General features: G+C 44.6%; 2 protein-coding genes across 4 annotated transcripts; one reads left to right on the plus strand and one right to left on the minus strand.

Annotated features, from left to right (window-relative positions):
* The first annotated feature begins 2,150 nt into the window (after positions 1-2,150).
* LOC104562893 (glutamine amidotransferase-like class 1 domain-containing protein 3, mitochondrial) lies at positions 2,151-5,282 on the plus strand. 2 transcript variants are annotated; one of them, XM_062006573.1, is made up of 4 exons: positions 2,151-2,309; positions 3,319-3,490; positions 4,185-4,386; positions 4,774-5,282. In XM_062006573.1, exons 1-4 carry the CDS (start codon positions 2,202-2,204, stop codon positions 4,964-4,966), a joined length of 675 nt encoding a protein of 224 aa, XP_061862557.1. In that variant the 5' UTR covers positions 2,151-2,201; the 3' UTR covers positions 4,967-5,282. The 2 variants fall into 2 exon arrangements, with proteins under 2 accessions (XP_061862557.1, XP_061862558.1); XM_062006574.1 differs by having other exon boundaries at positions 3,349-3,490.
* Positions 5,283-5,516: 234 nt separating this feature from the next.
* CETN2 (centrin 2) lies at positions 5,517-10,488 on the minus strand. Of its 2 annotated transcripts, XM_062006576.1 has the most exons (6): positions 10,403-10,488; positions 10,007-10,165; positions 8,599-8,727; positions 7,773-7,910; positions 7,167-7,298; positions 5,517-5,586 (listed from the first exon to the last, which is right to left on the minus strand). In XM_062006576.1, exons 1-5 carry the CDS (start codon positions 10,403-10,405, stop codon positions 7,209-7,211), a joined length of 519 nt encoding a protein of 172 aa, XP_061862560.1. In that variant the 5' UTR covers positions 10,406-10,488; the 3' UTR covers positions 5,517-5,586; positions 7,167-7,208. The 2 variants fall into 2 exon arrangements, with proteins under 2 accessions (XP_061862560.1, XP_061862559.1); XM_062006575.1 differs by lacking the exon at positions 5,517-5,586 and having other exon boundaries at positions 7,124-7,298.
* Positions 10,489-10,593: the final 105 nt, after the last annotated feature.

Consider the following 10,593-nt stretch of genomic DNA (forward strand, 5'->3'; position numbering starts at 1 on the left):
CAGGGTGAGGATAAAGCTTCCTGGCTTTCCAGGAGAACTATGCAGGCAGTGAGTATCAGTTCTGGCAATGATTGGCACTGTATCCCAAAGGTGACGTGAAGGATCTATTCACAGCTTCCTACTGCTTCCCATGGGGAGTGTGATCAGGGCAGAAAGACCTTGACCAATGGAGAGGAGGCTGCAGAAAGCAGTGGACACTGGCCTCGGGATCACGCTGGGTCACACACCAAGCTCTGTGAGGCCTAACAGGGCTTTGATGGAAAATAGAAGAACCCCAGGCTGACAGATAATGTCTAAGGACTCTGCTCCTCCTGCTCTCTGAGCCAGCTGGAGCATGATGGCATGTTTCTGCTGCACAAATGGACCCCTATAATGGCTCCATACTATCCTGGTTTCTTCAGTTTCTTTGGAGGACAGTTATGTTTAACTGTGTTCACCTTTGAAGAAGAGCTTTGAGGCAACAGGGTTCCTTCACACTCGTCTTTACTAGAACATCAATGCAGATCCAATGGAAGTGTTAATACTAAAGCCATTCCCTACTGTAATACATGTGTACAGACATTCCCACACAGAAGGGAATAACTCATCTCAAAAGCATTATTTATGAAGAAAATATTTATTACAGATAGATCTTTAGGTTCAACATGTCTATTGAGATGTTATTACATGAGGAAGCCAGCATTGGAGCCTGCCTGGTTTGGCCAGTTACACCTGATTAGATCAGTAAGGGGAATCAGTTCAGTCAGCTTGCAACAGGCAGAGCTACATGATGTGGTTTGCAGCAAGCAGTAAGTTTAAATCATCAGCCTCTGGCTTTGTTCCATCATTAATGGGATTGCTCTCTAACCAGTTGAAGGAGGAAAAAACTATCTGTTCAAATTGCAGCATGATTCAGCTGGTTTTTTTCATGCAAGTGGAAATAATGCATTTCTAAACCACAGCTAGAATACCTTAGATAGCAAATTGAACAGCAGTGAAGTGCCTTTGGGTGTTTTCCATCCATATTTCACACTTTAATTCCTGTCCTGGCTAATAAAAGTAACCAAAAACAAAAGCCTATGTTAGATTGGCTGGATTGCAAATCCTTTCTCAAGTGCCTTTTGTTCCTGTTTGTATAGGTAGTAGCTAGGAGTATGTGGTGCCTGATATCACTGGTTTTAAGAGATGCATGCAATACATGAAGTTATGTGCATTAGCAATGAGTCTCTTCCTCATGCTTGCTATGGCCAACAAACTCACCAAAGCACTATTTCATTACACACAGAATGTACTTCATGTCTCTTCAAAACACGACAGAGACCCAAGGAAACTTTCTTATAAACAACCCTTGAAAAACATTCCTCATCCTTTTTGCATGAAGTTTTGTGTTCTGGAAGAACAAGACAGCCTCAACAGACCACAGCAACTTCAGCAGTGCAAAGCTGAAAGGGGGAGGTACATCATCATCTCAGGTGGGGGCATATCGAAGACAAGGAAGAACAAGGCTCTAACTGAAACATTGATTTTCCCCATCACAGGTTGTGAATCTTGCAGCCATGTGACCCTACAGAGGTCAAGGCTCTGCCAATTCCTGGTACCACTTTCCTGGCAAATGGAGAGATGGTGATGCTGCTGAGGTTATTATCTACCCTCAGGGTCCAGCAGCCAGGAAACAATTACAGCTGAGTGCAAAATGTCTGCTTTTGAGAGATGGGATATGACAATAAGAACATTTAAGGTTAGAAAAGGAAATCTTGGTATCTTAAGACCGAGGCTGCTTATGCAGTGTAGGGTTTAAAAAAACAGGGCACAGAGAGGAATGCACTGGCCTGAATACTTGCTCTGGGCAGGCTCCCTTTGATACCATCACATGTGCAAAGACTTTGGTACTTTAGTCTGAAATAGAACGGAAAATTGACAGCTGAGAAGGAAAAACACAGCTGCTCTGTTGAACAGGTCATGTCAGCTGGGGATGCTCTGGAGACAACGTGCTGGGAAGAAGATCTGCAAGGGAGCAGCCAGTTGAGGAAACAAATAATATTTACATGCCCTGCCTGTGGCACTGGCAATAAAGCCTTCTTGCCAGTAAGAAATTCAGCCCAACCCTCCTGGCCCCACCTGCTCCTGGAGGAGGGATCGCACTATAAAAGCCTCCAGGCAGTGAACAGAGAGGCACAGGAATTTGAGGCTCTCCAGGGACAGCTCCTGCTCTGGCTGTGACCATGGGGAAGAGAGTGGCTGTGGTGCTGGCTGGATGTGGGGTGTACGATGGTAGTGAGATCCACGAGGCTTCTGCTGTGCTGGTGCATCTCAGCAGGGAGGGGGCACAGGTAAGATGCACCCTGGCCACATTTTGAGCTCCTTTAACTCTGCTTTGCTTTTCATTCTCTCTCTTGCAGAAAGTACTTGTCTATAAGGAGCTTTGCAGCTTGCCAGACAGATCACAAGCTCCTCTTGGCTCCTAGAGTAATTACAAAGCCCAAGTGACTGGAGTCAAAGCAAACAGTGGAGTGTAGGAGCTGCTGCAGTGAGCGGGGAGAACTCTCTGGTCCCTGCTTTGCTCTCACAGCTTTTGCTGGATGAGAGGATCGGCTTTGTGCTCTCTGTTGAGTGTACCCAAACTCTGAAACAAATTTCCATGAATGCATTCTCTATTCTTTTTTTTTGGCTTGCATCTGCTCTTTTCTGCTTTGGTATTTCTGTTTAAAGGACTATTGTTTTGGGTTGTTTGAAATTCATCTCTTTCTTTAAATCTTCCAAGATTAGAGTTGAAAATAGGCAACTTCTTGTGAGCTGAACTTGAATACAGATAAAAAAGGCAACCCTCAAGTACCCACCATTAGTCACAACAGCCACTCTGTGAGACTGGAAGCGGAGGGAGAGAAGCCTTTTTTAACATTACCCCCAGCTCTGAGCCACCCACAAATCTGGATCAGAGCCAGAATTGGAACTGCTCAATGAAATAAAAAAGAACAGTACTGATATACATCACAGTAGTGATGTGCACCAGCCCACCCATTTCCAAAGCCTCCCAAGTGTCCATTCTCTGTTTGGCTTAAAGCTTAGACTTGTCCAAACTTTTTCTCCACTGTGTCTAATTTTTCCTCTTCTTCTCTTCTGGAGCTGCTGCAGCTTCTTCCCTCCTGCCCTGAATTGGCAGTACCATCCTCTCTCATCCCTTGATCAACAGGGACCTCTAGTGAAGGAAACTCAGGCGTAATTTCAAATCCCTCCTTTTATTTATTGGTTACGCTTGCCCGAGGAAACAAAGAATAGAACAGAACAGAATAGAATAGGAGTAGAGTAGAAGGATAAGAGAACTCTCCCCTTCCTCCTCAGGCAGAGGTTTATGCTCCTAATGTTGAGCAGATGCATGTGGTGGACCATGTGAAAGGACAGCCAACTCAGGAGAAGCGCAACGTGCTGGTTGAAAGTGCCAGAATAGCCAGAGGCAACATCAAGGATCTCGCTACGTTGGATGTCAAGGAGCTGGATGCCCTAATCATCCCAGGTAGGAGGGGGTGTGGGGTCTGCATGCCCAAGGTCTTGGGAACCGCTTAAATATGCCATAACTTGAATGACGTGGGGAGTCATGGGCTGGAGAGGAACTTGGCAAGAAGACAGAAGGCTGGAAGCAGAGCTTGGAAGGACAGATCTTCCATCTACAGTAGTATTGGTATGCTAGCTTGGACTTACATGAGAAGAGCACATAGCAATGCAGCAGCTTATCCCAAAAGCAGAGGGCAGACAACTGTTTACTGAATGTAAATCTATCTCCTCCCTCACCTACATGCCTACTTCCTTATCAGGAGGAGCTGGGACATAGAGGAGGGTGACTCAAAAGCAGGAAGCCTGGTCAGTCAGGCATTTTATCCTTAGTGGAAGTATGACCACATGACTTCAGTGGAAATGGACTAGGCCTGCAGGAAGGATTAAGAGACAAGTGAAAACTTGCCAGCATATTCCACCATAATTCAGAAGAGAGCTCATAGGTGAAACACAGTACCCAACACAACACTGATACCTCTCCAGTTCTGTATAGAAGCAAGAAAAGTGTTTTGAGACGTCTCATCTCCTGGCAGTCAGCTCACAAAGGTTCATATGCTGTCATCCACCAAATCCATTTTAGCATTCTACCAAGTAATAACTGAAAAAACTACTGCCCTAGAGTACTAATCTGGTCTAATCTATTTCTGTTTTCTCAGGTGGTTTTGGAGTGGCTAAAAACCTGAGTACTTGGGCTACCCAAGGCAAGAACTGTGTCATCTCCAAAGAGGTGGAGGATGTTCTGAAGGCATTTCATGCTGCCAAAAAGCCCATTGGCCTGTGTTGCATCTCCCCAGTGCTGGCAGCCAAAATCTTCCCAGGCTGTGAGCTGACTGTAGGTCACGACACAGAGTGTGAGAAGTAAGTAATCTTGGAGTGCTGATAGGGAAGGAACTATGATGGCTTGTGCTACACAGGGATAGGAGTAACGTCACTTGTAGGAAAGTGGCAAAAACACCCCAAACAAACCTAAATACCAAGTCTGGAGTGGGTAGAGTTTAGTAGTGGAACATCAAGGTCATTGGGCTTTACTTCTGCTTTTTAACTCACTGTAATCTGGAGGTTCTCCTGGTTCTATAGTCCTGGAGAAACTCCTCTGGCAGGAAAAGATTTGGATCCTGTTGAGCAGGCTTTCTGTAGGGACTATCCATCTCTGCAATCAACAGACTTCTCATTCTAGGCCTTTGTCAAATCACTGTGTGTAATGACTGCTTCCCCACACAGGTTTATTGTCTTTTCCTCTTGCAGGTGGCCTTATGCAAAGACTGCTGAGACCATGAAGGAATTGGGTTGCAAGCACATCAACAAACACGTCACTGAAACTCATGTGGATGCAAAGAACAAGCTGGTGACCACCAGCGCCTTCATGTGCAATGCCCCCATCCACCAGATCCACGACGGCATTGGAAAAATGGTCAAAGAAGTGGTCAGCCTTGCCTGAATGCCACGAAGGCATAGAACCCATCTCCTCTGGAGGGCAGGCACTGACCCTAGGATAACATTCTTCCCCTTTTACATCACATCAGCAGGCAAACGGCCACTCAAAGGGAGTTCTTTCCCCCCAACAGACCACTGGTGGCTGCTGAGGAGGGAGAACTCCGGAGCAATGGAAGCAGAGTTGTGTTCTGCCAAGGACACATCACTTACCGACAGCAAACTGGCAGCAACTGGGGTGTGGGCACGGATGGAGCTGGCAGGCAGAAGCTAGGCTTCCGTGAATTAGTGGCAAAGTGAAGGCACACAGCAAATTTACTGAATAAAACCTGAAGCTTTTTACATTGGCTGCATTCTGCTTTCATTTTTTGCTTTTTCCTCTGGATTAGGATGTGCTTTTAGATACTGGTTGGCCAATGGGTGGGGAAAATGATACAGGACAAAGCCACCAGGAACAAGCCTCACTTGTTTTGCTAGGGTTTGTCAGAACCCAGACTTGGGCATGAATATGACACGGGTGAAAGCAAGATCAAACCACTGTTAGCACCCAGGCTGAAGGGGACGAAGTCAGCAGAAGGCTTGATGTGATAGCATGGAGTATTCTTAAAGCATCTTTCCATATTGTTCCTAGGCAAAAAAGAGTCCAGGGAGAGGTCTAAGCATCCCAGAGAAAGTGCTGCAATCTCCAGTCCCTTCTAGTCTTTAGGAAAATCCTTAGAAACAACCTGGACACACAATTCTGCATTGCAACAGGGTCAAAAAAGATAATCATTTAGCTGAAACCTGAATGGCAAGCTGTGAACTGACTGGGGGATTGCAAAGCCTGGCAAGCAGAAGGCACTAAAAATAACCCAGTATCACAGCAGTTCACATAACAGGCCAGGTATGGGTCTTGGAGGCCAGAGAGAACCATCTGTATAATCTGACCACTCTGCAGTGATGCTGCAAAGAGGGATTCAAGCACATCTGGCAGTGAAAGCTGAGAGTAGTATGATGCAGCAATTCTACCCAGGTTTCTAATGAATGTGTAGCTTATCCAGTCACTCTGTTCTGTGTTACTTTTCCCCTCTGATTCTGTGATCGTATGATAAATCACTCTCATCTCATTGGCCACCTCCCATAACCTTTTGCAAAGGTGTGAGGGCTTCCAAGACATAAAGAACCATCCAGTTTTGGGCAGTAGTTGCCAGGAAGAGGAGAGAAATATTTGCTGGCACAAGAAGTCCACTGTTACTTTGGTCTTTTGACAATTCCCTTTAGAGAACAGGGGTCAGTATCCCAACCACAGAGTAATGTCAGTCTGAATTAGCATTTGGTAAGGATGGAAGCACAGATCTGTGGGAGGCCAGGCCTCAGAGCTGCCTGATTTTCTCCCATGCTGTTACTTCTGAAGGGGAATCCATAGTTTAAACGGTTTATTACCTCACAGAAAGTAACTGTGCCCAAGCCCTTGACCTCTTGTCTTGTGTACACTTCAGGTACTTGGAAGAATTCACTATTTGAAAGCAGATCAGAGGGCACACTGTACCAGCAGATTTGCCTGCATTTTTGTATACTTATTTCTACAACCCTGATGGCTTAATATAAGATACTTTATTTTATATACAATCTTGTATTTGCAGCCTCTGAATATGCCTCCAAACAGACTGAGCTTTCAGCAGCAGCATTAGTAATCTTCCTCTTTTTTTGCAGTCCTCTTTAAATGTGTGAACAGCAGTAAGGTAAGTTGCAGCAGCTTGCTTAACTATTTTTTTTTTCAGTTTAAAGAACATACTAAAAGACGGGGAGGGGATAATCACCATAAGACAGAGTATAAAAAGCTGGTCCCTGAAAGTATGTCATACAGAGTTCACCACAAGTGGGGCCAAACCAAGATATTAAATCAAAAACTTCAACTGCTGGGAAATAGAGATTTACACTATCTGCTTTGAGTCCTCTGTTTACCAAACATCATCTGACATATGGTTTTTAGTGAGAGGAGGATCTGAATACTGTCACTGAAAAACACGATTTGTGTAGTGGAAATAGAGTGTAAAGATCTTACCAGCAAAAACAAGCAACCATGTTGTGACATGTAAACAGAGAGCAGTTGGGAACTGTTCACAAACACAAGTTTAAGAGCATTCACTTAGAAAAAAAAAATATTGACCTATATTTTCTGCTGTCTCAAAAGAAATATAAGACTGTAAAAAAAGTGAGGCACCTACCAAATGTATATACACAAGTGCAAAAATAAATAACATTCTGTTTCAGTAAAGGCTGGTCTTCTTCATGATCCGCAGGAATTCTTGCTCGTTCACTTCCCCATCCCCATCTCTATCTGCTTCATCAATCATTTCCTGGAAGATATTTGTATTCAGAAATTAGATGCAGATTAGACTAGGATTGAAATTATTACAGTAATTCACAATGAGAACCACTTTATAGTAAATTGGATTGGAGGGGACAGTGTTAGATCTACTGTGCTACAAATTATTTACTAAACTAGTTAGTAACATGATTTTATATATATTTATAGAAAAATCCACATGGGAAATGTTGTATGATAGGAACTCTGCTGGAAGAAACAAAAAGCTTAGGGCAGAATTGTTTCTTTTACATCACAGGAACTTGATAAAACTGTGATCCTGCTGATGCAATTTCAACAGCCACCTCTGACCTCAGAGCCCATTTCCCAATCCAAGGTGGCAGAAGCTGTGGCAGACTTCCTATTCTAATGGGCAAAGCATCACCTGGCCCCTTCTGTGTTCACAAACACAAAGGCAGAGAGCAAGTGTTTGTGTATGACAGGGTTTCATACCCCAGGAACACACCTGCAGCTCTTCATCCGTGAGATTTTCCCCCAGTTCTTTGGCAACACGTTTGAGGTTTTTGAAAGAGATTTTGCCAGTTTCATCATCATCAAAGAGTTTGAAAGCTTTGAGAATCTCCTCTTTGGAATCTTTTTCAGCCTTAAAGAAGTAAGCATGGGTTTAAGGAAAAAGAGTAGTGCTTATGTTGTAGGTAACACTCAAAACACAGTTATAAAAGACAAGCATTAGAGACCAAGAAGCTCTCTTAAGAGCAAGTTTCAAGCAGCCCAGCCAGCAGGAAGTGTATGTACAAAAGCTGAAGGCAGTGACAGTGATGCTTCCTGAACCTCAGGCTTCCAGGCATATTTTTTTCCTTTTGTCACTAGCCAGATGTATTTGGGATTTCAGCACCAGTATCTTCCACTGTTAAATATCTGCTTTCACTCAGCATTTGAAGGTTGTAAGATTTTTCAGACCAGAGATTCCACCTGTAACTATCTTAAAACCCAGGAAAAGAAAATACAGTGCATTGCTGCCCAGACATCCATGTCACGTGTCAACACTCCCACCAGCTTCCTGTAGCCAGGGCTGGTTTCCATCTGCAATAAACACCTTGATTTCAGTTTTCACAAACACACAGTTGATTGATGAAGAAACTTGTTAATGACATAATTATTTCAACATTACCTTCAAAAATCAGGTAGTCCCTGTGTTGCCATTCTAACTTCTAGATATTTTGTTGTTAAGATTAAAATAGTGACCTCAACTTCCACAAAAACCAAAAGGAGATGAAAAGTGCTCAGCCATTTGCAAACTGCTTTCACTTTGACTTTTAAAATCCCCATACCATTCTCTGGGTCATCACTGCCAAGAAGTCATTGAAGCTGATTTTTCCTGTTCCTTCCTTATCGATATCTGATATCATTTTCTTGATCTCTTCTTTTTTAGGTTCAAAGCCTAGTGCTCTCATGGCCACCTGCAAGGACAAACTCAATTTATACACCATACAAAGCTATAAACAAAACAATGGTGAAGTTGAACTTTATGCCATATCATGTTAAAACATTCATTCTGTGTTTTAAGAAAAAATAGAAGGTAAGGGGCAGACTTGGAGCAATGTTTCTTCACACACAAGGGCATATCAAGATGTAGGAAACAGGAATGCAACTCTTCCTGTTCTGGAGTTGTCCTTCAGTTAAATCAGAAACTTCCTAAACACACTCTTACCCTTGCACCCACTAACCCCTGCTTAGAACCAGTATGAATTTGGAGCATCTAACAGAAGTACTTTCCCTGAGAAAATCCGGATTCCTGTGTGACCTGATCTAGGTGAACCTGCTTTAGCAGGGGTGTTTGACTAGATAATTTCTAAAGGTCCCTTCCAAACCCTACCATTCTGTGATTCTAAGTGATTCCATGAAAGAAGTTTCTATCATACTTGCAACTCCACTGAACTCCAGCCACCCAATCTCATGGCCCAAACACAGAAGGTGTTGAGCTCAGAGACCACATGGGACTTCAATCAGTTAATTTTTCATTCTAGTGACAAAAAAAAAAATCTTTTCTTCAATGGGAAAACACAATTCAAATACTTATATACCTCCATAAGCACACTCATGTACTCCTAGAAGCAGCTTATCTGAGGATGCCTTCACTTGGGGACATGTGCAGGTACTCCTACACACTTCTTCCTCCTTTGATAAAGGGACAAGTGGCAAGTTTGAAATCAAGTCTCCTCCCTGCAGTCTTAATTAATTAAGATATACAGCTAGTATATACAAAGGGTATGTTCTGAAAGCAAAAGAAGTCCCAATTTCTTGACTATTATCCTTTCCAAACAACAGGGGTGGGGAGGGACAGAAAATGCTTTCCAGTAAATAAAAACATGACGACAAATTACATTGGTGTGTGCCACAGCTTGGAGAACCAAATTTGCAAAGCATGCAATCCTCAACAACAGATAGGAGAGGGAAAAAAACCCTTCACATTTTTAATATGCACAACCTGTTCTTGATGTTTTACTAACAGAGAAGGAGATAGTATGGAAAACACAGACCTATCTATGTCTTTTGGCCAACCCAGCCCTAAGGAAACCTGATAACAGCTGTAAAGAGCTACAATGACAGAGAAAAATGTACCTGGTGACAAGAGAAGGGAGGACCTGGAATTTCTCTCTGCCTTTTTAAGGTCATTTAGGATTTTGTGCTTTATTACCTTAGTAGAACTGTACTTTTTAGCACTAGGAACATTCTTACCTTTAGCTCTTTAACATCTATGTTCCCGGTTCCGTCTGTGTCAAACAGGTCGAAAGCCTCCCGGACCTCCTGCCTCTGCTCCTCAGTCAGCTCCAGCTTAGGACTCGCCTTCTTCCTCTGGCACGCGGCTCCTAGCGAGGGCTTCTTAAAGCTGGAGGCCTTGGCACAGCAACACAAGAGCAAAGGAGGATCAGGCCGCGACGGACCGCTCCTGGAAGGCCGGGTGAGGCCCGTCGGGCCTCAGCCCCCAGCCCACACCGCGGCCGCTCCGGGCTGACCGGGGCCTCCCCCGCAGCCCCGTGACCGCGGCGCCGGGAAGCCAGAGGCAGCCGGAGGCCCGAGGCCGCCTCCCGCCGCCGGTGAGGGCGGTGTCAGGCCGGGACGCGCCGCACTCACCATCCCGGTGGCCGGTGTTTTGCGGTGGCTTCAGTCCTGGCAGGGGCCGACGTTCAATGCTGCTCTTCCCCATTGGCTAATGCTGCCACGCCGCTGCTGTGGCAACTACCCCTCCTATTGGGTGGAGCGCCGGGCGCGGGAGGCACTTAGGCGATAGCTATTGGCCAACACCTGTCCAGGGCGGGGCCAAG

This window comes from Colius striatus, chromosome 13 (assembly GCF_028858725.1).
Source record: "Colius striatus isolate bColStr4 chromosome 13, bColStr4.1.hap1, whole genome shotgun sequence".
Taxonomy (NCBI): domain Eukaryota; kingdom Metazoa; phylum Chordata; class Aves; order Coliiformes; family Coliidae; genus Colius; species Colius striatus.

What these genes read in the sequence shown, in the direction of transcription:
- LOC104562893 (XM_062006573.1), top strand. Translation starts at nt 2,202, where the DNA reads ATGGGGAAGAGAGTGGCTGTGGTGCTGGCTGGATGTGGGGTGTACGAT. An exon ending in TCAGCAGGGAGGGGGCACAG is followed by an intron (nt 2,310 to 3,318) that starts GTAAGATGCACC and finishes CTTCCTCCTCAG; the next exon opens with GCAGAGGTTTATGCTCCTAA. An exon ending in CACGACACAGAGTGTGAGAA is followed by an intron (nt 4,387 to 4,773) that starts GTAAGTAATCTT and finishes TTCCTCTTGCAG; the next exon opens with GTGGCCTTATGCAAAGACTG.
- CETN2 (XM_062006576.1), bottom strand. An exon ending in TAGATGTTAAAGAGCTAAAG is followed by an intron (nt 8,728 to 10,006) that starts GTAAGAATGTTC and finishes TTGTCCTTGCAG; the next exon opens with GTGGCCATGAGAGCACTAGG. An exon ending in CAGTGATGACCCAGAGAATG is followed by an intron (nt 7,911 to 8,598) that starts GTATGGGGATTT and finishes TACTTCTTTAAG; the next exon opens with GCTGAAAAAGATTCCAAAGA.